This window comes from Xyrauchen texanus, chromosome 34 (genome assembly GCF_025860055.1).
Source record: "Xyrauchen texanus isolate HMW12.3.18 chromosome 34, RBS_HiC_50CHRs, whole genome shotgun sequence".
Taxonomy (NCBI): Eukaryota; Metazoa; Chordata; class Actinopteri; order Cypriniformes; family Catostomidae; genus Xyrauchen; species Xyrauchen texanus.
Genome location: NC_068309.1, coordinates 4819110 through 4846629, shown reverse-complemented (window position 1 = coordinate 4846629; position 27520 = coordinate 4819110). Strand labels below are relative to the sequence as shown.

The following is a 27520-nucleotide window of genomic DNA, read 5'->3' as shown; positions in this document are numbered from 1 at the left end:
ATATGTTTTTACATGTGTCTGCAGTAGTTGTATCTCCCTCAAGTTCTCTGTCTCTATCTTCCATCCCTGCTAACCCCAGTTATCTCCTCTGTCTTTCTGGCTCTTGTTCTTAACCATTATCACCTGCAGTCGCCCCATCCTACCGTTACTGTGTGCTGTCATTGTATTCTGTTTCATTATGGCATTTTGTGTTAAGTCATATGTCATCAAAACATCCCATTACTGTAGCAAACGCAGGAAGAGCTGCTGCCTACCGCTAAAGCTGTCTTGACACTAACGCCTAAAAATGCAAAGGTAAGGGATAGTCTGTATAATGCACTCTTCTCAACAACCCAAAGCCTGTTGAAAATACTTGCAAAAGCAATTTTGTCCTACTGTAATCTTTAACCTTACCTCTGAATTTTACGTTATAATTTATCTGGAAACCTGTTGTCCCATGCATTGTTGATTTCTAAGGAGAGATATGATGAGAGAGATCGTTCTCCAAAGGCTTGGGGTGAAAGTCATCAGCAATTACAAACTCTGAGAGAGCAAAGTGCCCCATCAACCATGTCCAGACTCCTTAATGATGAATCCAAAAAAGCAGAACTCCAATCTCTCCTTACAGAGTGTGGGGCAGAGTCAGTCGCTCATCTTAGGTATGTTTAGGATAACTTGGTGATCACAGTGTAGCTTTGATTATACATTCCAGAGTTTTAACAAGTATTGCATTTTGTAGGGTGCAAGTGGCCAAACTTCAGTCAGAAACTGTAGAACTCCGTGGACTCTTGAAGGAAGAAAATGCCACTGAGTCCAAAGAGAGTGCAGAGAGTTCTGGAGAAAGTGATAGGGATGGCGACTTACGGGAAACTGTCAAGACACTTCGTTCAGAGGCCAAAGTTTACCGAAAGGTCATCCGACTGCTAAAGGAGCAGCTCCAGCAGAACTTGGCATCGGATGCTGGAAGTCAATTCGTCCCGGAGATGATTGTCAGCTCGGCAAATGAGATGGAAAGACAACGAGTAGAATATGAAGACTCACAGAGGCACAATCACACACAGCAGAAAGAGGGCAAGCAAAGAGAAAAGAAAGAAATGGAAGAAAAAGAAGGGAGAAGAAAGCAGGGCCAAAACACTAAACCCATTAAGCGTCAGAAGCAGCACATGACCAGACATGCAGTGAGTGTGATATAACTGCTATATAGAAGGGTGAAGTGGTATAGTGGTCTAGTAACTGAAAGGTTGCAGGTTGAAGAAAGCAATGCATGGATTAGAATAGTTTTGCCCTTAAGAAAGGTACTTAATGCCAGGTAACTCCAGAGGGATTGTCTCTGAAATTACATGTACTGGTATTTTCGCTTTGGCAACAGACGGTATCAGAATCATTCTTTAAATCTGTACTGAGCATGCTTAGAAAATGGACAGTCCCCCTGGTGCTTCCTGGAGTTAAGTGACTTGCACTGTGGTACAGTGATGGTCACTCATTGCTCGCTCTTTCTGGGAATTGTACCAGCAACATTCTGGATACCAACCCTGAACTTGACCTAGTATGCCACTCCACCCTTGTCCACAGTTTAACCTGTTTTCACTGCTTCTCTCAATACTTTTCTAAAGTCCAAATTTTGTGTGCCAGTAAGGTGAGTCCTGTGCTCCTGTGTTTTGTTACAGGCTTATGTAAGATCCCGTCTCCCGGTACCAGTGAGGCCTATTAGGAGTTCTGGGCAGAGTTCTGAGGATCTTAGTGAGGTGATTTCACACCACGTTCACCCCAGAAATAGAGACCTCACTGAGGCGGAAGAGTCTGACTACAGCACCGACAGCAAGATGTCTTTGAGGTTATCTCAGGATGAGCATCTGGAATTTGATGATGTTAAAGACCCCAGGCTTAGTCCAACAATCAGGACTAAGCAGAACACTGACGTCGGACAGAACCCAGACCAGAATCTGGAATCTGAGCTCATTGCGCAGTTAGAGCTGCTAAATCAAGAATGCCAGGAGAAGGAGGAGCTTATCTCTCACCTTCAGCAACAAGTCCAGGATTGGGAGGAGCTTCAGGCAGAGCTGCAAAAGAAAGACAGACTCAACCAAGAATACCTGGAGGCTCTGCAAGAGGCAGAGTCCACCATTACAAATCTCACTGCATGCAACCTGGACTCTTGTGGTTTAAGTCAAACAGGAGATGTGTCATTGCAGCAACGGTGTGAAGAACTTCAAAAAGCTGTTGAGGAGAAAGACAGTCTCAACGTGCAGCTTTTAGAGTGTTTGAACACAGCAGAGTCTGCCATCGCATCACTCCGAAATGTGGACACAAAGAGCAGCTACACAGATCGAGCCCATGGTGAGATTGACCCACAGGTTCTGTGCAAGAGGCTTGAGGAGCTAATTAGACCGGTAAGATCTTCTCAGCAGTGTGAGGACAGTGTAAGCCCAGGCAATTCTGACCTGCAACGGCAGGTGGAATCACTGCAGGAGTCGCTGTTGCAGCAGTGCAGACTGAATTCGGTGTTGCAGGAGAAGCTCAGAACTGCAGAAGTGGCTGTTAAAAAGTATTTTGTAACGGTCAACGCCAAGCACAACAATGCCCCCACAGGTGTGGATGGGAAACATACCCCAGAACCTAAAGAAGGAAAGGTCCCATCATGGCAGCAGCAGCAACTGACTAACTGTCTATCGGAGTGCATAAGAGCTGCCGAAGGGGCTGTTCAGTCTCTTGCAGATGTTTGCTCAGGGCAAAATCAGTCTCAAAAGAACTCATACAGTTCAGAGTTTCAACAATGGCTTGACAGGCTACAACATGCTCTGCTCGAGAGAGAGTCTTTTGAGGACCCAGCCTGTTCTGAGAGATACCAACAAAAGACAAGCACACCTATTCTGCAAGGCCAAGATAACCAAGAGAGTTCTAAAACATTACGGCAACAGTATTTACTGGAATCCGTCTCCTCGCACCAGAATCTTCATAAGAACCTCTTGATGCTTCTTCAAGTCCAAATGGAGCATGCTCAGAAATTGACCAAATTCGAGGAGGGAGCTAAAGAAAATATCGGTGGGTGTGGCCATAGTGGAGGAGGTGGAGAAATGACTCAGAAGGAATGTCTGGAAAGGGACGACCACATTGAGAGATTGCAGAAATTAGAGAAGAAACTGCCGATAGCTCAGTCCGTTATTGCTGGGCACAGTTCAAGTGAGGATAAACAATCTGATCGGCACAAAGGTGAGAGTAAAGACAAATACATACACATTCTTGTAAGGTAGAAGGTACTCCTTAACCACTCTGACAGGTCTTAAACACAGAACAGGTTCTTCCATTCAAAAACAGCTAGGTGGAGCATAATGGAATAGTATAAGACATTGTTATGAGTACTTTGTCAACTCCTGTTTTCATCGTTGTCTGTGTGCTCTAGCACCCCCTGGTGAACGGGATGATAAAGGGGTGCAAGTGGACGCGCAGGACCTTGGGTATGAAACAAGTGGAAGGAGTGAGACGGAGAGAGAGGAGGGCAGTAGCACAGGTAGACAGGGGGGAAGAAACTGAGCAAGACTGCTTAATTGATAACCTCGATTCTTTTCAAAACAATGTCAAGGTTTCTGCATGGAACGGGCTCTATAAGATTCTACCTTTTCATTGATGAAAAAATTGCTTTCCACCCTGGTACTAACTGCATGCGGAGACTAATGAAAATGTATTTTAGAGATGGTGGTATTCTATTTTTAATTGTTAATCTCGGCTAAATGTCTGTGCTGCTCAGTTTGTTTTAGCATGATTTGATATGATTTAATTCACTTCCTCTGCATGATCAAAACATCTTATTTATCTCTGGTGGAATTAAAGGTGCATCAAGTCATTTTTGTCCTCTTAAAAAAAATATATATATATATTATTCCTGAAGATATTAAAAGCACTTTTGAGAAATAAGTGTCAAATGATGACTTCATCATTTTGTCATATCGTAGCAAAGAAAAAGCTATTTTAACGGCCTGATATACTTCCGGAGATGTTCATCTTCGTTCAGGGGTAAAAAGAAGCTCTAAACAGCCGAGCGACGGTATACTGTTTGCAAACATTCAGACAACCGCCACACTGCCATGGGAGGCGTTTAGAAGTACAATTATATATGAGGATGCTACATGTAAACATTAACTAATGTGACATTAAAGGGGTCATGACATGAGAAACCAAATTTGCCTTGATCTTTTGGTATATAAGAGGTCTTTGTATCATTAAAACGTCCTGCAAGTTTAAGATTTTAAGACGTCCTCCCCATTCTAAACGAATCATTTATTTAATCAAGCTCAAAATACAGCTCGTTCTGGATTCATGGTTAGAAGTGACGTGTCGGTTAGAAGTGACGTAACAGCGTTTGCATATGACCGCCTCCAGCACAAGATAACTACGCTTTAAGCGCAAGACAACTACGCTCATTTCAGTATCGCCGTCGCCTCACAAGTGTTCAGTCGATGGACAGCGAGCTCTGACAGAGACTACTTGTGCACAGGAAAATTACGATGCCACACAGATGTGCTGTTCCTGGCTGTGGTCAAGCAAAACCTCTGAATAAGCTGCCGAAAGATCCAGGCGTCAGGGAAAAATGGATGCAGTTTATTTTTTGCGGACGTTCCAGTCACGGCAGTGTTAACTTAAGCGTTTGTTCTGTACATTTTAAGGATGACTGTTTTGAGAACAAATCTCAATATGATGCTGGCTTTGCCAGAAAACTGTTGCTCAAAGATAAGTCCGTGCCGACTATTCTGGGAACAACGACGACGCTAAACTGTAAGTAATCTATTTTAAACTTTAAACTACTTTTTAAAGCGCAATTTCATTCATTATGAATAATCACAGTGTTTTTACTTAGTTTACTTGCATATTGTTCTGGCTGGAGCGTCAATAATTGATACATAGGCACTGGCGTTAGCCAATCATAACAGTGGGCGTTAACACTGAAGTCTTAAATGGAAAACGCCCCAAAACAGACTGTTTGAATCAGAGGATGAGAAACAGGGTGGGAAAAGGTCATAAATCACTAGATTTTAAAAGTTTTTCTTAAAAAAAAATATATTAATACTATAATTGCACCTAAGGGAACATAATAATACAATAAAAAAAACCATGTCATGACCCCTTTAAAATGTGATATCAATGATTTTGTGCCTCATTCAATGAGTAGAATTCACAAGAAGTCCATAAAAGAAGTGTTTTAACCACTCGATGATGATTTTAAGTAATATGTATTAAGTAGAAAAGATTGTATTTGTCTTGTTTACATTCTGAATTTATGACTCTAATGCTATACGCGGCCATAATGCACCGGTTACACTCTGTTGTGTGGCAGGTGTCTGAAAGTTCACAAACCGTTTTGAGTAGATTTGATTCGTTTTGTATACTAATTAAACAACAAAGATGCCGGTCTTGGAAAATGTTTGTACGTGAATGATCGTACAGGTTTAGCTAAAATTGCACCAGCGTGCTAATAATTCTACACACCCCTGTGTTCATGTTGACTGATTTTGACTGACTGAACAATGTAAACAAATCTCAGCTGTCGGCCTCAAGGTACTGGGAGCTTTAGGTCACACTTACCAATCACGTGGACAAATGGCAGTAAGGTGTTCAGCATACGGTAAGAATCTTTCCTAAAAGTTTGCCTGGGCGAGCGGTTACAAACCACCAAAACTAATGCAAGTACATCTTCTTTTTGGCCAGATTTTGTTCTAAATAACGTCACGCCAGTTCATTCTTCAATTTCATCTGATTTAATACGGGGGCCTTTATTCTACATGTGAATAGTCTAACCTCATGGTCGCTGCCATGTTGAAATCACATGGCAGACAAGCCAAATACTGTTTTTTCAGTTGCCCCTGAATGAATCAGTTCTGACAAATACACCTATAGTTATTGTATTTCTACCATGACATTACTAAATTAAAACTTTTGCTTTTTTATGATGCTGCGTCCAAGCAGATGTATCAGGGTAGTAAAGTTCAGTACCACTATTTTAACATAAACAAAAATGATTTGGTGCACATTTAAAAATATATGTCTTCTTCAAACATGAGCACAGCTGCACTTGACTGACCTCATAGTTGTAGTAATATGAATAATATTCAAATTGCTCATATGAACTTGTAACTTGTTTATGTTGTTGTGTGTGTGTGTGTCATTCAGATGTGGACGGGGTTTTGCGGTTGGTTCCTGCTCTGTCTCCTGTCCTCCAGGGGACTCAGGACAGATTCTTTATTGACACTACAGCATCCAGCCCTTCGTACCCCAGCTCTCCAGGCCTGAGCTCTCCTCGACCCTGCGATTCTAGCGCTGTCCCATCTGAACCTAATGCTGACCCCGCCGTGCTCCGCCAGCACCTCAGATCACAGGTTGAAGGTCAACACAGAATCATCCAGCACCTCCAGCGTCAGCTAGGAAAGAAGTCTTTGTCATCGGAGCTCTTGAGCTTGACCACTGACTCAGCATGTGCTGAGGAAGAAGCGGATATGAAGCTGATGAAGTCCCAGCTGAGCACAGAGCTGGAGAAAGAGAGAACTCTGAACAGAACCAGCCAATCAGGCTCTCCATCTAGGTAATCTTTCTTATCATCATCATGCTCTTTGTGTAAATCATCATTTACATTTCTATTCTTATGAATTAGTGTTAGCATCAAATCACTTGGATGTAATTGTACTTCATAAAATGGATAGTTTCATCTCCATGTTCAAAGCTGTTATAAAATATACGATATTTGCACTCCTGGGATCGCACATCAGTTTTATATTCTATATTTAAACTGATCAGCCACAACATTAAAACCACCTGCCTAGTGTTGTGTAGGTCCACTAGTGCCACCCAAACAGCTCTGACCTGTTGAGGCGTGGACTCCACTAGACCTCTGAAGGTGTCCTGTGGTATCTGGCACCAAGACGTTAGCAGCAGATACTTTAAGTCCTGTGAGGTGGGGCCCCCATGGATCAGACTTGTTGGTCCAGCACTTCCCATAGATGCTCATTCTGATTGAGATCTGGGGAATTTGGAGCTCAGAGGGGCTCTGGAGGAGTTGCTTCAGCCCAGCGAGATACACTCTGTTCAGGGCACCCAAATCAAAGAGCAGCTGGACCGCAGCCTTGGCCTGTTGGAGAAACTAGAGCAAGGTAAATATACACATACATAATGATAGTAGAGACTAGAGAAGAATGTAAGAGCTTTTTCACTCTAAACTAGTGTTTTTAACATCAGAATTCAGTTTTTTAATTGATTGGGAAAGCCGTTTTTCAAAGCTGCTTTCACTTGATGGTCTAGGCTACAGTTCATATGTATTTACAGTATAGGTGAACCAATGAATATCTCATCACATGGCCTTTGGCAAGCAGCTTGCATTCTTTGCATCTCTTGCAATGTATCCGCAGTGATGTGTATTTACGTGTGCTCTTTTTTTTTTTTCCCTCTGTTGTCCTTTAGTTTCATCAGGAGGTGCTCACATGGATAATGAGGGGGTAGAGTCAGAGGTGGCACTCAGGTGAGCATAGTTTCTAGCTGCTAATATCTCCCAAGCAGCCACTACAATAATCGGACAAATACTGACCACACTGCTGAGGAATTCTCAAGGAAACAACTGTGATTATGGAAGAATGAACACAGGCATTTGTGTATATATTGTGACCTTATGAAAAAACCCTTGGTGTGTTCACCTACCCTCTTTCGTACTTTAAAATAGTCAGGTTTAGTGCATACAGGCCAGTTTATACTACTGCACCGATTCTACACTGTAGACTCCTCGTAGTGGCCAATGAGTACGAAGCTAAGTACTAGTATTTGGAGAGATAATGCCTTAATTTGTTAAATAACTTAATTAACAAACGCAGTGTAATTTGTCGATTCAAAGTATTTATTAAATTATTATAGCATAAAAAATATATGAAGTATGTAGGTACATTTTATTTACTAAACATGTTGCCTGCCATGCAGAGAGAAAATAAAAACTTTAGAATATGCTTTGAATATTCGCTTTGAGTGACAGCTTTTGCTGCCTGCATCCCAATTCACATGCTTTTTTGAATGCCCAATTCCCACTACTTTCTAGGTCATCATGGTGGTGCGGTTACTCGCCTCAATCCACGTGGTGGAGGACAAGTCTCAGTTGCCTCCACTTCTGAGACCGTCAATCCGTGCATCTTATCACGTGGCTCATTGTGCATGACACCACGGAGACTCACAGCATGTGGAGGCTCATGCTACTCTCTGCGGTCCACCACAAATCACCACACGCCCCATTGAGAGCGAGAACCACTAATCGTGACCACGAAGAGGTTAGCCCATGTGACTACCATCCCTAGCAACCGGGCAATTTGGTTGCTTAGGAGACCAGGCTGGGGTCACTCAGCACACCCTGGATTCAAACTCGTGACTCCAGGGGTGGTAGTCAGCGTCAATACTCGCTGAGCTATCCAGCCCCCCCACCCCCAACTTTACATTTTCTATTGAATTTAGCTACATGATAATGCTTGTATGCAACAGTACACAACAAAGGGTTGTATAGTAGTTGTACTTTGTTACAATGCTGCCACACAGTCTTACTACATGCTGAAGTATATACTTCATATCACCAGCTAAGTTCATAGTTAAAGGATGAAGTAGAAGTATGCAAATTGGGATTCATTTTTGCCCTTTTGCAGTTTTATTTCCTGATGTTGTGTTGTTGACTTGTCTCTCTGAATGTATCCACACAATTGTGTTCTCTGTGAGTCCATTTTTTAATGTGTGTGTGTGTGTGTGTGTGTGTGTGTGTGTGTGTGTGTGTGTAACAGACTGTCTGCAGAAATGTTGGAGAAAGACCGGCTCATTCAGTGCTTGCAAGATCAACTCCGAAAGCAATTTCCCAGAATGCAGCAGTACTCAGACACTGAGATGAGTGCCAGGCTATCAAGTGATGGCACCTCTTCCTTCCATGGCAGCCCTCATGCTGTCCACAGGGTTCACACAGGTAATACAAAACAAAATATCAAATTTTTTTTGTTGTTGTTTATGCCATGGATAAATAGACCTTAAGACTCCACAACGATTTATACAAAAAACAACCAAATAAAATGAATAAATGCACATACAAATCCTTGCGTTTTCCTTTGTTTCATGTAGCTGCTTCATTTGAGTGTATCTCATGTAACACATTATAATGTGAAATTAGAACTTAATTTTTATAAACGTAATAATTTATTCACCTGAATTGGAATCGCTGGTAATCGATAAATAGAATCTCAGTTCAAGTCCGATCGACTTCTAAATCAAGTTGAATTATTCATCGGGTATACCTTTACCCAGTTCTCAGTGACCTTTTGACCTGCAGAGAGACATTGAGATTTAGGACCTGGTAACCGTTTGATGTAGTTTTCACGAGTGATTCGAATAAAAATGTGTAAGTATTAATGAGGAGACAGACAGCACACTGGAGTCATTCACTAAATAGGGAGCAAGGGGGCATCCTATAACTCTCTATGCAGCATTCAATTCAAACTTCCGATCAAAAGTTCAGTTTCAGGCTGCAGATGATGTTTGGATCACTCAACATGTTTGACAGACATGGGACAATGATCATCAGTACATACATTCTGAATTTATCATTTTATTTAAACATGATTGGTAGTGATTGGATGATGCTGGACATTACTTTAAATCAGAATTAATTATGCTAATTTCTGATGTAATGTCTGAATCGTCTCAAAAACACAAATTACCAACACTCCTGCAAACATAATAAATTGGTATTATTAATAATAAAATAAAATGTCACTACTTACTACCGCTGTCCACATATGTGGACATCAATTTTTAGGAAAACTATTTGGTGTATAAATAAATATATATATTTTTTGCAAGTTTCTAAGAATTAGATTTAACCATGGCTGGTCATGTGATATTAAATAATATCATACCCCACTTTTCTCAATCAAATCTTGATGATATCCCACCCTTCATTATTGTTTCACTTAGAACGTTAGTCACGTTAAAAAAGACATGTGTTACATTATGTCTTCAAATACAGCTGGGATGTGAATTTTTATCTGTGGATTTATTGCTTGTAAATAGTTATTTGCAAAATGCATTTATCGATCAAGTTTGTTCTTGTGCCATATCTCTCACAGGACTGAAGGTGACCAATAGCAATGCATCTCCAGATACGGGGCTGGGACCCAGGGGTGTGGCTGTTGAAGAGGGCGTGTCTGGAGGTGGTGAGGGGAGTGTCCAAATGATGCAGCATGAAAACGGGCAGCTACAGGAGCAGCTGAGGAGCAGCGAGGAGCTGAACGCTACACTCCGCAGTGAACTGGACCTCACCCGCTCCATCCTCAAACACAACACTCCATCCAAAACCTCACAGAACCGAACCACAGAGAAACAGCCAGAGCAGCAGAACACATCAGCCAGCATGAGAGTCACATCTGGTAAGGAAACAGGTTAAGAGTTAGTTCAAGTTCTCGTGTCAAGCCTGGTGTTGACTCTCACTCTCCCTCTCTCGTAGATCTGTTGGTGGAACACTTGCTGGAGATCCGAGCGTTGCGTCAGCGTCTTGAAGAGACGATCAGAACCAACGAGAGACTCCGAGAACAATTAGAGAGAAAATTACAGGAAGCTGAGAAAGACCCAGGTACACACAAAACTACTCATAATTAAATAAAACAAACACACATTGCAGATCTCTCTGAAGCAATCTTCAGATCTGTCTGAATTTGTGTGTTTGATCAACAGCCACCAACATTATCATTGCTGGTTCTGAGGATCAGGCTCACTTCAGCAGTGAACTTCACTTCCTATTAGCACAGAACCACGCACTCAAAGAGCAGCTGAACCAGGGAGCACGAGGTAACCCACATGCTCAAACTCACATTGATTAAAATGACTAGATAATGGTTTTAATTCAACTTAAAGCTGGTGAAATACTTTCTCGTATTGCAGCGTAATATGCAGTCAACTATTGACCTGTTTCAGTGGTCACTTTTTCATGCAGCTGCCATATTTATGACCATCGGCGGGAGGAAACAATGTCAGTGAATGGAAAAACACCCGTAAAAAAAAACGCTTTTGTTCCATGCAAAGTCCCAGGAAAGGCATCTACAGGTCTGAGGTCAGCACAAATATTGCCAGATTTGATTTTCGCTGACATTTTATCCACGATTCATCTCCGTATGCCGGGCAGGCTGTTGTGTGCCCGGTGAGTACACACGCCTACCGGTACATCACCGTGAACGTCTGCTCTGATTTGGTCAAAATATTACAAAACGTCTGTGGTGGTCCCGTCTGTATGAATGTAAGAGCTGCTTTTAACTCATAAAGAAACACAGATAGCAACCGAGGCATATTTGTGTACAGTGCTGTGAAAAAGTATTTGCCCCAATCCTGATTTCTTCTGTTTTTGTGTATCTTTCATACTAAATTGTTTAAAAAAATTCAAACAAAATATATATATATATATATATTTTTTTTTACATATTTAAAGAAAATCAAATGTACTGGCTAATGTTGCTCCCCAATGGAAAAGTTTGTTCCTCTGGTTTGTGTTTGTGTAGATAAGCAGAAAGAGAATGATCGGCTGAGAGAGACTCTGGCTAGAAGAACATCTAAACTGGAGCGGAGCAGAAAAGAGTGTGAAACGCTAAAACAAGAGCGAACGCTGCAACAGGACAACCTGTACAGGTAACACACACACATGCGTGCATCTGCAAGCAGTCTCAGACAGTACAGACATCGGCCGCCCACTGTTAATTTGCTGAGCACCAATGCATTTTACGCACAGATTATTCATCTTTAGGTAGTTCTGCGTTTGTGTTTCCCATATAAGATGATCCAAAGAAGAGATAAGCTGCAGATAACTGCAGCCGTTCAGTGATCCAGTAATGCATGTGTATCATGTGTCTTTCTGAGAGGGCATGTGTAATGATATGTTAATTAATTGTTGTAATTATTGCAATTATTGGAAATCCAGGAGGTAACTGCATAATTGCTTAATGAGAGTTTCATATTACACATACACACACAGTATTTTGTCCCTGAACTTTTAAAGGAAGCAGATGTGTTTACATGCATGTGAGGGCCAAATTTAGGAAAACACGTCCTCACGAATATAGTAAAACATGACTAGTGAGGACATTTTCAGTGGTCATCGCCGTTCGAAATGCTCATAAATCATGTTTGTCAACAGGTTTCTGTGGGGTTTAGGGTAAGAGGATAGAAAATAGAATTAACTCTATAGAAAAACCATTGCGTCTATGAGATGTCCTCACTAATATAGTGAAACAAATGTGTGTGTTTGTGTTTTAGATTGCAGTGTGAAAACTCTCATCAGAGGCAGCAGTTGTCAGACACTCAACAGCTTCTGCAGTCTGTGCGTGTTGAACTACAAATACAGGAACATATCACGCACTCCACGCACACGGGTATTTCAGAAAGCACCTGATTCTTTAAAATGCTCATTACATATTGAAGCACAGCTGGTATATATGTGTGTGTGTGTGTGTGTGTGTGTGTGTGTGTGTGTGTGTGTGTGTGTGTGCAGGAGAGGGGCATGATTCAGGATCTGCCGTGGATCTGAGTGAGTTATTGGCTGAGATCAGACAGCTGCGTGTGCTTTTAGAGAGAAGCATCCAGACCAACACAACACTCAGACAGAGACTAGAACAACAACTACTGACCCGCACAGACCCCAAATCTACCATCAACATCAACTACCTGCTGCCTAACACAGGTACACACACATGCACATACAGACCCTGAAGCAGCCCTTAACCTCAACTACCTCTTGCAGTATTGATGTGCCATATTTAAATGTTTTTTTTTCTTCTGTCTTTCAGATGAAGCTGGTAAATTATATGCTCTTCACTCACAGACAGACCCGTCTAGTGCTGTACATGGTAAATATAATTTTATATATAGTAAAAAAATAAATAAAATGTATGTTGTTATTTGATCCAATCTGAACATGAAGGTCATCTTAACTTGTATGTGTCAGACAGCGGTAGTTCAGCAGACAGCGGCTCCCATGCTCCGTCCCGGCTGGTTCCGGGTCATCGGCTCTGGGTGGACCGGTGTGGCCGGCATGTTCTGGGGTTGATTGAAGATTATAACGCCCTGCGCAAACAGATCAATGAAGCCAAAAGACTCAATGCAGACATAGACAAACATATACAGGTCTGCAGCAGGGTGAGAACACGCACAGACACACACACACACACACACACACACACACACACACACACACACACTGAAGTGTGTTAATAAGAGGGTTCCCTCAGTCATGGAAAATCTGAAAATATCAGGTAATTTTAAAATAAAAATCTAAACATTAATGAAAATGAATCAATTCTGAAAAGGTAGGGAAAATCATGGAAAATATAAAAATCTAAAAAGTAATGGAAATGTTCTGGAAATTAATAAAATCTAAAGGTCATGGAAGTTTTTCTAGCTTTTCACTACTCAAGTATTTCACGAGCTACAGTAAATTGTTCATTTGAGTTAGTTCTTTTAAGTGAATTAGTCGACACGATTCACAAATCAGTATAATGATTCTTTTGCAAATCTATCTTAATCAAAAGGATTGTTAAAAAACGTTATCCAGTAATCACCAATGCCTGGAAAGGTCATGGAAATTCCTTGGTTAAAAAGGGTGAGAACCCTCAACATGAGTGTTCTGTATGTTTATATGGAGTTAAGAATGTTTTCAATTTTGTGTGTGTGTGTGTGTGTGTGTGTGTGTGTGTGTGTGTATCAGACTGTAGATCAGTTTCATGTGAAGAGTTTCTCCAGCAGTGTGAACACTTTGCAGCACGTTCTAGAGGAGGCCGCACAACTTCTCAAACTGCTCTGGAGAGTCTCAGTTCCCTCAGATGGCGGCACACACTCTCAACAGGTAACAAACCTCGCTATCTACAGTATATGGGGACGTAAACTTTCTACTGTTTTATATACAGTTAAAAATAATACCACAGACCTGGATGAAACATCAGTATTTTTTTGCTGTTTTAATAAACTGTTGTACATGAGATGCGAGTCAGTTTGCACAAACGCCGCTAATGTCACATGCATTGACTGTTGGGAAACAGATGGTGGGAGACATTATGCGTCAGGCATTTTATCAGTGTAGCACAGCAGTAGAACATGCACACAAAGCACTTATAAAGCTCAGAACGTGCCAGTGAAGGCAGCCGGTGGAGTTTCTGGTGCCCCCCTTGGGAGTTAGTGCCCTACCCAGACTGCGTAATATGCATATAGGGAGTAGGGATAATGATAACCGGGTCTCCCAGTTTCTGTTACACTGTCTCTGTTTCACTAGCCAATGCAGAAGTTGGAGACATTGCTGGAACACTGCAGGTGAACAGGGTTAACTCATTTAATCCCACAGGTTACAACTGTGTCCGGGTCTAAAAGGAGTTGTTGATGTATTTTGTACATCATTTAAATTGAGTTGTGCCGTGTTCATTTTCTGTTGGTGGGGTGTGTTTTGTGTGGATGATTGAAAAATACATCTGGATGAAGTATATGTGTCCAAGATATTGTGATTAATCGCGATTAACTACAAAAACAATTAGGTGATTAATTGCGATTGAATACTTCCTTTGACAGCCCTAGTATTTTTATTATACCCGTCTCGCTCTCTCTTGTCTTGTCTCGTATCAGGATGAGCTGTTTAAGAGCGAGATCTCTCATCTGAAGGGTCGTCTCTCACAGCAGGAGAAGATGTTGACTGGAGCTGTCAAACGCCTGAGATCCACCAATCAGCTGAAAGACGGCATGGAGCGTGTCATCATAGACCAGTGTAAGAGACGCATCTGCACACTCAACATATGTTCAAGAAGAATATTCATTTAGAGTTAATATATGTGCTGTTTCCTGTAGTGTCTCTTGCTCACAGTGTGTTGAAAAGAGCCAGAGGAAACCTGGAGGTGAGCTTGAGTTTGTTTACTTCTCTTTTTTAATTCTCGATGTTGGGCTGATATACAGTCCACTTTATGTCTGTACTGTTCGCTCTCTATTAAAGCAATGGAACATGAGAGGTCCTGCATTAGTGATTTTATGATCATTTTTCACATACACACACACACACACACACACACACACACACACACACACACAGTGAGCTTGGACTTGTTGTGAGTAGGCCATCGGTGTACCACTCATTGTGGAATACATTTTAAATTCCCTCAAAATTATTTATCAACTTCTGCTCCATTTAAAAAAAAAAAAAAAAAACTTTTAAAACTAAGGTCAATTTGTTAAAATAATACAATTCCTTGTAAACTTAATCTGTCTCACAATTTTTTTTTCTGGTAGGATTAATGGGTGACTTGGGACCATCCCACCAAGATTAGAATCTAAACAATTTACAGTCTGTGATGCTGAAATCCAAAAACACACATCGCTGCTTCTTAATAATTGTGTATTTTTGGATTGGATTTTGTTTGTTTCAACATTATTTGTACTTTAGACCAGTGGTTCTCAAGATCGCTTATAATAATTATATGAAAATATATTTTAAATAATTGTACCATGTGACCCACATTTGCTTTTTGACAATTGAAATGTGTAGAATGTAACAATATATTCTGAACTAGAATATAAAAGCATATTAAGATATCTTTAATACGTCTGGAGTTATTGACACTTTGGAAAAACAACACACAAAAAAGTGCTTTTTCCCATTTTTGGATTCACACATTGGTTTATAATGCAACCTGAGACTCATAGTGACGGATTAATTGACAGCTGCTGTCAGACTCTGTGTTATTATTATTCCTCACACGGTCGCTAGACGACATGTACATGAATCTGGCGTGGTGAGCTGGAACCTGCTTACATCAGCTGTCACCGCTTACATCACGAAGTACCGCAAACAGCCAATAGGAAAATTCAACTGCAGTAGCCACCGTTCAACCTGAAGAGGGCAGCACTCAGACGTTTTTACACCATATATTGTAGAATTAAAACACTTTATACACAAATGTCAAAATGTTGGTTTAGGGTTTAGTTACCCTTTAATAAGGGGTTGTGTGTTTGTGCTCACAGGAGAGCATTTTTTTTTGTTGATTTGCATGTGCAATGAACAATCACAGCATGTACACTATTCTTTTCATTCCTAGAACTATGATTTGTTTTTTGTCTGTTTTTCCTCATAGTGAAGATTTATTAATTATTCGGACCTTAAAATAGTATATAAAGCTGTGTATTGATTTTTTTTTTTTGTAGGACGTCCCACTGAGTGGCCAGTGACCAATGAGAAAACGGCTACTATGTCCAGACAGTGAAATTTAGTGAAGAACGCCTCACATTGCAGCTCTTTATTTATTTTCTACTTTTTGAGGTACACCAATGCAATACAGGACACGCAAGTCACTTTTGACATGGCTGTAAAAGGGAAATGTTTTTATTTTGTAAATATTTTAAAAAAACTTGCTGTTTAAAACCATTTAAGGACAAACATTTTATAAAACTTTATTCACTGCATTTGTCCATGTTGTACAGCCCTGTCTAAAATGTAATACTTTGATGCAAGTGGGTGATACATGCACATTAAATGCTCATGTAAATGCATCAATCTGTCCTTTATGTTTCTATAAAAGATCCTTTACAACACTAGCTCTCCATTCTGTGGAAAAGTTTAATTATAGGTTAAATAGTATTCCATGTTTTCAATCTTCAGTAAAAGGTTAGCACACTTTAATGAAATCAGACCCTTTGCATCATTGTTAGTTTATTATGGTTAATAAGACAAATATATTGGCAATAAGCCCATGGCATATAACAAAAGTCTAAAATTGTTGTATTATATACATGTAACTACAAAGGACCCTGGAGAAAATTACTTTTAAATAGAAAAGACTCTCTGTGTAGTCCAGGTAAGAAACCTTGGCACCATAAAGACTCAGAATCACTCTGATTCATTATGTGAAGTTTAACGAATCCATTCAAATCTCTCATTTTACAGCAGTAAATTTGAGATGTTTGCGTATCTAACGTTGAATATGCCGGTCAAAGGCTTGGACAAGCTGGATGAAAGGCTCCTGGCCCTCCAGCGTGCCCTTAGATCCCGGTGTGGGTGGTTTGGTTTGTGGAGAAGGAAGCAGCCCGCTGGCGGGGGAGGATGGGGAACCTCGTCGGAAAAATTTAAATAATGTCGACAACAATGTACTCCGATAGAAAAAATAAAAACCGAATTAAGCAAGTTAAAAACAAGGAACTGATTCTGATTTACTTACAGGCCATAAAACCACCATATAATTCATTAATGTCCACGCAGAATAAAATGAGGTTCCAGTAATGTTGGAGATATGGTGGTTTGTAACTGGTTTACACTCGAGTATAACCATCATAATTATTACATACAAAAAACATTTCAAAGTAATTTGAGTCATGAATATTACGTTTTCTTAGTTAGCCCATTTGACCAACAAAATGTCTTTCATTGAATGTCAAAATATCAGAATTTTTTTTCCCTGGTAAAATATACACATATATTTGAGTCAAGTTTTCTTAGGATTACACCATTTGACCTCAAAATGTGCCATTCAGTAAAAAAAAAATTAATAAAAATAAAAATTTATATATATATATATATATATATATATATATATATATATATATATATATATATATAATAAATTTACCATAAAAGGCACATTTTCGTGACTCAAATATTATATTTGTTAAATTTATGAGTCATAAAGATCAAGTTTTCTTAGGTTACACCATTTCACCAACAAAATTTGCCTTTATATATTAAAAAAAAAAATATATATATATATATATATATATATATATATATATATATATATATATATATATTTATTCATGGCTGTCAATTAATAAATTATTAAAATACATCTGAATCAAACGGTATGCCGATTAATCACAATTGATCACATATATAAATATTTGCTTAGAAAGCCCCTCAAATAGCAATAATTCAATAAATAAAATATATTTTATAAAAAATGATATGTATTTGCGCTGCAACAACGTGTTCTCATCTTGTTTTGTCTGCTGTCGGTGAGGGTGGTTTGTATAAGCTGCGCATTGCCCAAACAGCTGAAGTTTCGAGAAAACAAGTGGTACTTCAAGCTTCAATTGCTCAGATGGAAGGAATATTCCTTCTCACTGTCCAGGGACACGATTACTTGCCTTTTTTTTAACACGTTGTTTTTTATATTATGAATCGCACTGAATTAATGCATTAAATTGACAGCCCTAATATTATGGAGGCCCAAACCTGAATAAATGTAATAATTAAAAAATTAATAAAGGAATAAATGTCTTGATAAAACAAATATAATTCGTTTTTAATTAAATGTATTCCTGAATTTATTATTGTATGACTTTATTCCTTTATTATTTTCTATATTTATTTTTATTCTTTTTTGCTTTTAATTATTTATTCGTTTATTTTGCATATTTTTTTATTTATGTGTTAATTTATTTTTTATATGTATTTATTCCCACATATATTTATTTATATATTCCCATATATATATATTTATTTATTTATACATGTATTTATTTTAACTTTTCTGTGTGCAACATGGAAATGAGGGAGGCGTTCCTTGTGCATCATTGGTTGAGAGTTCAATAGTATTATCGGAAGCAGATGGACGTCCCACCTCAGCACCCTCTGACTCGCACAGATTTTGAATATGCAGGGAAACGTTTTGCAGAGAGTTTAACAATCCAGGATGTGCTACGACATTCATACCGGCATACAGCTCTCCTAAAACGTCAATAAGCACCTCTACTCTAAATGAAACATAGTTATTTGATGCATGTTATCGACTTCATTCGCATGTCGCGCAACTCTCTAGATATATGTGAAGAGTCAGCTATAGATTTTTTTTTAATTATTATTGCAGATGTATACATACATAAACGATCAGGGAAATGAAGCATGGTTGTATCTTTTACAATGAACAATAACAACAGAAAGCAATATTGTGGATTTGCAGACATCAAAATATGAAGTTTTATACACCGATAAAAAAGAAAAGGACAAGGTTAAATCATATCATTTATGAAACTTGCTCATTTTGTGGTTTTGTTGTAGAAACAGCTCTCCATTTATTTTGTGATTGCAGTATAACCAATAAATCTTGGATTGACTAAAGCTCTTATGTTTTTAGCCCCACAAATAGCTATAGTTTACACGCGATATGGCGATGACCTAACGTCACATCAAAACAAGTCTAGAGTAATCGAGCACACGCTTCAATCTATATAATAAGCCAATGGTAAGCAGGACACGCCCACATCATTATCATACAAGAGACAGAAATGTAAGAATAAATACAAAAATAAATAAATGTGGGAATATTTAAATATAGAAATAAATACATGTGGGCAAAAAAATAGATAAAAATAAATCAATTTTTTAACTGCTGTTGAAAACTGACAGGATATTTGAATTTCAGTCGCGCGGGTCTGTAAACCAGCACATACGTCCGACTTGTGCAGCCGTTAAATCTCAAATAATCGACATTTTGTGGAAATATTTCACGCAGACTTTGCAACTGAATATGATGTATAAAAATATCGACGTCCCCTCGAACGACAAATTTCAACCGAGCTCTCTGAAAACAACCCCATGTAAGTTTCTCTTTCTTCCATTTTCCCAGACCACGTGACCAGCCCTCAACCACACCGGCGAGAGTGCCCCTATCACATGGCTTCATTAAATATCTACAATTATAACATTTCGAATTTATTTTATTTTTTTATTTTAAATTAAACATTTAACAATAGTATCCATACAACAACAACAACAAAAATCTGGAATAAGATGTCTGTGGTTTGAGCTGGGTATCATGACGTCATCGGCATGGCTGCCCCCACCCGACAGAGAGTGAGCAGCTGATCGTATCGCACAAAGCACGAGTCACAGGAAAACATCAGGAAGATTACGCTTCTCACCCAGAATCAAGCGTGAAATCCCGGCTAAAGGGGTAAGATAAACCGTAATTTGGCGTGACTCGGTGTGTCTGTGTGTACTTGCAGTGCACGCTGTTAAATGAATCGATGGTGTAGCAGTGAATGAGCTGTCATGTCTACTGATCCTGCATGAAGAGCATGTCGCCCTCTCTGCCTCTGTCAAACACTATAAACCCTCTCAAATCCTTATGTATACGCATATGTCCCTTTCTATTCAGAATCAGTGTTAAGACCGACAATTCCCATTCAAATGACCTCTACATGGATGTATTTGCAGAACATCCATGCATTAATCATCTAATGTGCTTGTAAATGATTCAGGTGCATGTAATGCAGACACCATGGCTGTCAAACAATCTTTTTCTGGGTATTTATAAAACTCTGCTATTAATTGCATTTTACCATTTTGCATGTTTTACATTAAGGTACAGTAAAATAAGATTTAAGTATGCATGTAGATATATTTGTAATCACTGTAATGCCAGAAAACATTTGACTCATTTTACATTCGCTGACACAGTTCACTGTGTTTGGAAATCACTGATGTTGGGTGTTCAGCAGTGCTAAAGTTCACCGTGTCAAGGGTTCTGATTGTGAGCTCTCCACTCCTTTTGGAAAGTATGGTTGTGTCTCAAAACTATGTGTAATGCCTACCTAGAAAGCATTTTATGCATTATTTACATGCATTACGTGCTGTCTGGATAGGGAGCTCACTGTTTTTTTAGACACAGCATACATACATATATTTAGGTGCCATCATGTTGTTCTGAATAAATTAATTTCTTCATTTCAGAGGGATTGTCCTTATGGGAAAACATGCTATTCCATGGAACATGAGCAAAAAAACAAAACAAACTGTAATGGAAATGTACTTTTTTATTGAGTAGCAATATTTGTCCACTGGAATCAGTTTTCAGGGGCATTTTTTACCTTTACGAGGGCATATATTTTTCTAACCATATTAAACACATGGTGTGTCATCCTTTAAAGGTGCTGTAAGCAATTTTGTTTCATTGAAATTTATGCAAAAATGTTTCTACTCCCTGAAAGATATGAATAAAATAAGTGTCATGAGATATCTCACTGGTAGGAGCGCTTAGCCAGGCGTGAAGCAGCGTGGAAGCAGATACAACAGGATCAAACTGAGGTACACGACTAGTAGATACCTCTGCTATCAGCAAACAAAACAGTGTCCACGAGCTGCGGACAATGACACTTTCTGTCTGTCAATAATTTTTCGCTTTCTCATAGTATTGTAGCAAGTTATTTAGGCTTAATGCCATTTTTATGCCTTGTTTTTCATACCTGTTGTCAGTTGAGGGCGCTATTTTGCTGCGGTTTTGTTTGACAACCGTGGGATGACGGTCTTCTGCGGTGTCAGTCTCTATGGTATCTTTGATATGTGGGGTTTTAGGGAAAGGGGGCGTGGCTAATTCAACGGCTCAGCTTGTGGAAATTCCAGAATGGCAAAATCGCTTACAGCACCATAAAATATTATTCCTACTTATACCGTTATTCATATTATGACAAACTAGTTAATGATATTGACAATTTAAGTTCATTAATTGATTACATTTAAGTACAACGCCTGGCCAAAAAACAAGTAACCATTTGGATTTAAATAGCAGATACTTAAGAGCCTATGATTGGATCATTATTGCAGTGATTAATATGTTTCAGCTGGCAACAATTCTGTTAACCCTAACTGATGCAATGTCTCATTTCTTAAACAAATATGTCGGAAGACGTATCCCGTGGTTGTGGATAAGATGTTACTGTGAAGGGGCAAATTATTGGCCTACATCAAGCAAGGAAAACAACTAAGGAGATTTCTGGATCACTGGAATTGGGTTAAGAACTGTCCAACACATTATTAAAACCTGGACAGATAGTGGTGAACCGTCAGCTTCACGAAAGAAATGTGGTCGGGAAAATTCTTGAATTATTTTGATCGGAGATCACTAAAACACTTAAAGTCACATCATAAAAAAATCGACAGTAGAACTCACGGCTATGTTTAATAGTGAATGTAAGAGCATTTCCACTCGTACAATGCAACGAGAACTTAAATGATTGGGACTAAACAGCTGTGTGGTCAATTGTTAGTGAGGCTAGTTTGGGAAAAAATGACTTGCATTACATTTCCAAAGTTGTAGTTTATTGAACACCAACAAACATGAGACCGGTCAGCTGTCCGTTCTGATTGTCTTAGTCCAAAACCTCCTCTTCTATACAGTTTGTTATCTGGCATTACCTCATTTCTGTGCCCCTTTGTTATTTTTGTAACCAATGGATACTATTTGCAACCATTATCTCACAGAGCCTTTTGATATCTTTTTACTGGTAGAAACTTGGCTTTAGTCTATAAGTCTTCAAAGTATTTAGTCTTCAAGGTCCTTAGTCTCATTATTTTGTTACAGCTGGGTGCTCTTTGTGGCCTCTGCAGCATCAACACTTTTAGTAACCTCATATGCTCTCTCCTGGGTCACACAAAGGCCAGGAAACTCATATAAGTACTTTGATATAAACACATACTAGAATATTGAAAAATATACTATATGAGCATAAAGATTGGACTGTGGAGCGATGGAAAAGGTATGTGGTCTGATGAGTCCAGATTTACCCGATTCCAATGCGATGAGTGTGTCAGGTTAAGAAGGGAAGCACATGAAGTGATGCACCCATCATGCATCATGCCCACTGTACAAGCCTCTGGAGGCAGTGTTGTGATCTGGGGTTGCTTCAATTGGTCAGGTCGAGGCTCAGTAATGTTATGCGGCAAGAAAATGAAGTCAGCTGACCACCTGAATGTACTGAATGACCAGGTTATCCCATCGATAGATTTTTTGCTTCCCTAATGGCATGGGCATATTCCAGAATGGCAATGCCAAGATTTATTAGGCTCAAATTGTGAAAGAGTGGCTCAGGAAGCATTAGGAATAATTTTCACACATGCATTGGCCACCACAGAGTCCATGGTGGCCTATATTTTTATCTGTGTGAAAAATGAGCCCTTTAAAATAAATAAAATTTCCTAAAAAAAAACTTTTTTTATGTGTGTGTGTGTGTGCGCGCCCACCATTTATAATTATGGGGTAAGTTTTGTCAATTTCAGTGGCATTTTTGTCCTGAGCCCTCATTAATTTCTGATCCTGTAATTCATTGGTACTTTTTGTTAGTAAATGAGAATTCAAATGATGAGGGAAAAAAAGCATGCTAAAGAGAGAAAATTTGAAGTTAATTGTAATTTTTATTCTTTTATCAATTACATTGTACTACTATAGTGACGTGAATATTACCTGGTCGGGTGCACAACTACCCATTTTCTGGGATGTATGCAAAATCCACATTATCGACAGGCTTCCACCTTTAGCACCTGTTGGTGCCCCCATTTGTATGGCTCTTCTGTGCATTGCATACTTTGCATATAGTTTTTGCGCCTCTGAACTCGGTACCATGGTTCCAAAATAAAAATTGGTATGTTTTTGGAAGTGGAAAGTTTATCTTGTGTGGGGAAAATGCACTTTAAAAAAGTGATAATACTTCAAATAGGTAGGGACATAAAATTGGCTGTAAATGCGTTTTCTGGTTGCTAAATTTTATATCTAACCATATATTTTCATGTTTTTTCTAACCCAGGTCTAATCTGACGTGTGCGAAAAGCAAGAGGTGGACGATGTTTGAGTGTGTGCCAGAAAAGTTTTGACAGATTTAGCTCCTCCCCTCCCATCTCTAAAGACCCCAACTCTATTAAAAGTTTTAAGTCGCACACTCATTCCACAATCACGCAGATGGATCCCGTATTAGTCGAATCTGCAGTGGTGTTCGGAATAGTGATTTCCGTCCATGTGGCAGTTTGGAATCCGTTGTCCTGGTGCTGTATTGCTCTGGCCATCCAGGCCTTCTACGTGCAGCACAAATGGGACCGCCTCCTTCGGACCGGGGCCGCCGTATTCCAGTTCCGTCCCTCGGCAAACAGCGGTGTCTTACCGGCCAGCATGGTGCTGCCACTACTGGGTCTCGCCTTGAGGGGGCGTTGCATCGCTGTTGGGAACGTCTACTTTGAACGCTTCGCCATGGTGATAACGGTAATCGGTATGATGTTGGCTATGTTCCTATCACTTATAGTGCTGGGCATCACACGCCCGGTGCCCACGAACACCTGCGTCATAGCCGGCATCGTGGGCAGCGCCATCCTGTACACGGTGAAGCAAACCCTGACGGTGTCGGAGGTGATTGAAGTCTTGGAGGTGTTGTTGATATTCGTGTACCTCAGTTTGATCCTGTTGTACCTGCTTCCACGCTGCTTCACGCCTGGCGAAGCGCTCCTCATCCTTGGCGGGATTAGTTTAATTTTTAACCAGCTTATCAAGCGATCTTTAGCATCGGCTGGGAATGCAAATGGCGACCCGCTTCCGTTCTTCCTCCCGGTTGCAGTGTTGGGCTTTGTGCTGTTGGGAATCTTCTTCGCTGTGCTTTTCATATTCATGGAATCGGAAACATGGGCAGCTTCTCTGTTCTTCCACACCATGACGGCCGTTTTAGGGTTGGGTTTATTGGTGCCCTGGTTGTCCCTGCTCACCCATCATCACCCCGTTACCTGGTTGCTACATTTCCTCACCCAGAGCAACACCCGACTCTGGCTTATGGCATTCTGGGCTGCCCTGGTGCTGTTGGCAGTTGCTGTTGTGATGCATCAAAACAGCCATCGCTCAAGCGGAAGTAAGAAACACCAGGCGTCAACGATAGTGCGGAAATATTTCCACCTCCTCACCGTGTTGACCTTCGCCCCTGGACTGGCTCTCGACCGTCCCCTGCTTCATCTAGCTGCGGTCGGATGCCTCTCAGCATTCCTGTTCTTGGAATTCGTTCGCTATTTCCGAATCAGACCTCTCGGCCCTTTGCTTCGACGACTTCTCACCTTATTCCTGGACGAGAGAGACTCCGGACCCCTTATCCTCACTCACATCTACCTCCTGCTGGGCGTCGCCCTTCCTGTCTGGCTCTCACCCGGGCCCTGCATCCCTAAAGGAGGGTTAGGGGGCGCCGGGGGGCTTGTTCCCTACGCAGGGGTGCTTGCCGTTGGGGTCGGCGACACTGTTGCATCTGTCTTTGGAAGCACGGTTGGCGAGATCCGCTGGCCTGGAACCAAGAAGACGTTCGAGGGCACAGCGAGCTCCGTGTTTGCTCAGATCATCGCCGTGGTGATTTTCCTCATCGCTGACAGCAGTATAAACCTGAATGCCAGTTATTCATGGGTGGTGGGATCCATCACGATGGTTGCAATGCTGGAAGCATACACATCACAGATAGACAACCTACTGCTTCCTCTGTACCTCTATATACTCCTGCTGTTATGAGATCAGACAACACTTGCTCGTTTATTTAAACACACTTATTATGCCAATGCACAGGTATTCAACTTATTAAAGGGATGTTTCGGGTTCAAAACAAGCTAAGTTCAATCAACAGCATCCATCATTTTAATTATCCCCAAAAAATACCCCCTAGTTGAAAAGGATTAAAGGGTTTTGTTGCGATGACAACAAAACTGAAATATGACAATGGAGTTGTAATAAACTATAACTTTACACAGAAAAGGTTAGTTAGTTTTATCCCACTAAAATCGTGTTCACACGTTTAGTGTTTACATATTGTGTTTATACTTTTGTGAGTATTTTAACGTTTACGGATTGGCCCCATTGTAAGTGCCTCACTGCAACCAATATTATATATGTGTGTATATATATTTAAGGTTCATTATAAGAAGGAATATTTCAGGTTTAATACAAGTTAAGCTCAATCGACAGCATTTGTGGCATAATGTTGATTACCACAAAAATATATTTCGTTACCCTTCCCTTTTGCAAACATCTGGGTTACAGTGAGGCGCTTACAATGGGGCCAATCCATAAACGTTAAAATACTATTTCAGAAGTATAAGCACAAGATGTAAACGATACGTTAACATGGTATATTGTGATTACTTGCTAACCTTTTCTGTGTAAAGTTATAGCCGATTTTACAACTTCGTTGCCATGATGATGTAACGTCAACACACCCTAATACGCCTGTAAAAGTTATGATTTAACCAACTTTACGGCTCAAATAATACATGAGTTTTAAATGAAGAATTGTGCTTTTATAAAATTATTAACTTCACATTTCTGCTTTTAAACCATCAAAAAATTGTCCCCCATTCACTTCCATTGTAAGAGCCTCACTGTAAACTTGATTTTTGAAAAGATAAGGAGAGACGAGTGGAAATGTATTTTTGTGGTAATCAATATTATGCCACAAATATGTCGACTGAGCTTAACTTATATTGAACCCAGAATATTCCTTTAAGTTGTTTTAAACACAAAACATTCAGGATAGTTTACCCAAAAATGAATATTCTGTCTTTCACCCGCATTTCAAACCCAAATGAATTTTTTCCGTGGACCACAAAAGGAGACGTTAGTCAGAATGTCCACGCTGCTCGTCTCCATACAATGCAAGCGGATGGTGATTTATACTGGCAGACTCGATAGAGCTTAGATAGAAAGCAATATGGGTATGACACTGAGTGAGTAAATCTAAATCATGACATCATTTGTATTTGACTACATTCTTTTAATATATTACATAACAATATCCCATGCTTGCCCAAAATATATGGATAACAGCCTTGTTCAAAATATACCTTGTTTTGTCTTACAGGGAATTAAAAGATAAGGAATGCAAAATGCAATAATACAATGTCATTAGAGTGTTTGAATGCGTTAAAAGTTAAAAGAATGCAAAAAATATGTACATGATAAATGGCACAAATGTTGGAAATGCTGAAGGATTAATCATCTCTTTCTGTATTTTTAAAGGTTTACATTTTTTATGCTGGTTGTCCATAAAATGAACATGTTTCCGAGCGTTTAAGCTCGGATATCTTGAGACACTGTTAATATTTCATTCTCTCAAATCCTGCGGCTGTCACTCCAGGATGCATGACAGGGGTTGAGTTGCACATAGAAATGGATCATGTAATCTGTGTGGCCCATTGAGACATAGCATTTTGGTTTTAGGGGTTAAATAGGAACCTGATATTTTCATGACAGGTTTCATGAGATTCACATCAAAATATGTCATTTATCTTTTCTGTGCTTTATTAAAGCAGGTATGCATCAATTGAGCCATTGAAGAACATGATCTTTGTTTTTTTGCTCTATGGAGCCGTGGGCGAAAAATACTCGAATATTATTTTTGATGCTATGAATAATAGGATATCTGCCTTTACAATGCAACACTATGGAAGCCTTAAACTGCCCGTCCTATGTACATTTTTTATTTCGTCTCTTAATTTTTTTTTTTTTAACCCTATCTGATTTAGTTTTCTATCTCTCAAAAAAAAAAAGAAAAACATTTTAGATGGGTTTTTTTGTGAATTAAACATTTCTGAGGGAAAAAATGATAATTTTCAGAGAAAAAAAATTCTGAGAAATAAATAACATTTTCAGAGTGTTATTTTTTTCTCTCTCTCTCTCTCTCTCTCTATATATATAGAGAGAGAGAGAGTCTGAAAATTTTATTTATTTCTCAGAATTTTTTTCTCTGAAAATTATCATTT

The 27520-nt window shown here is 39.6% G+C and overlaps 2 protein-coding genes across 2 annotated transcripts in view; both read left to right on the top strand.

Annotated features, from left to right (window-relative positions):
* The window catches only part of LOC127627344 (centrosome-associated protein CEP250-like), a 41796-nt gene extending 24363 nt beyond the window's left edge, over nt 1-17433 (top strand). The window contains exons 29-50 of the mRNA XM_052103691.1: nt 229-294; nt 457-638; nt 719-1157; nt 1647-3189; nt 3380-3487; nt 6142-6550; nt 6853-6872; nt 6984-7115; nt 7423-7480; nt 8769-8944; nt 10101-10400; nt 10478-10603; nt 10705-10818; nt 11523-11649; nt 12274-12389; nt 12509-12697; nt 12804-12863; nt 12962-13152; nt 13721-13858; nt 14626-14764; nt 14845-14891; nt 16192-17433. Of these exons, the coding sequence (XP_051959651.1) occupies nt 229-294; nt 457-638; nt 719-1157; nt 1647-3189; nt 3380-3487; nt 6142-6550; nt 6853-6872; nt 6984-7115; nt 7423-7480; nt 8769-8944; nt 10101-10400; nt 10478-10603; nt 10705-10818; nt 11523-11649; nt 12274-12389; nt 12509-12697; nt 12804-12863; nt 12962-13152; nt 13721-13858; nt 14626-14764; nt 14845-14891; nt 16192-16215 (4704 nt within the window). The 3' untranslated portion in view covers nt 16216-17433. The remainder of the gene's footprint in view (nt 1-228; nt 295-456; nt 639-718; nt 1158-1646; nt 3190-3379; nt 3488-6141; nt 6551-6852; nt 6873-6983; nt 7116-7422; nt 7481-8768; nt 8945-10100; nt 10401-10477; nt 10604-10704; nt 10819-11522; nt 11650-12273; nt 12390-12508; nt 12698-12803; nt 12864-12961; nt 13153-13720; nt 13859-14625; nt 14765-14844; nt 14892-16191) is intronic.
* Nucleotides 17434-19640: 2207 nt separating this feature from the next.
* Nucleotides 19641-27489, top strand: LOC127627909 (dolichol kinase-like). Its single transcript, XM_052104518.1, has 2 exons — nt 19641-19931; nt 23557-27489. The coding sequence occupies exon 2, from the start codon at nt 23709-23711 to the stop codon at nt 25275-25277; it is 1569 nt and encodes a 522-aa protein (XP_051960478.1). The 5' UTR covers nt 19641-19931; nt 23557-23708; the 3' UTR covers nt 25278-27489.
* The last annotated feature ends 31 nt before the right edge of the window (nt 27490-27520 follow it).

Excerpts from the sequence above, each read along its gene's own strand:
- LOC127627909 (XM_052104518.1), top strand. The coding sequence starts at position 23,709 with ATGGATCCCGTATTAGTCGAATCTGCAGTGGTGTTCGGAATAGTGATT.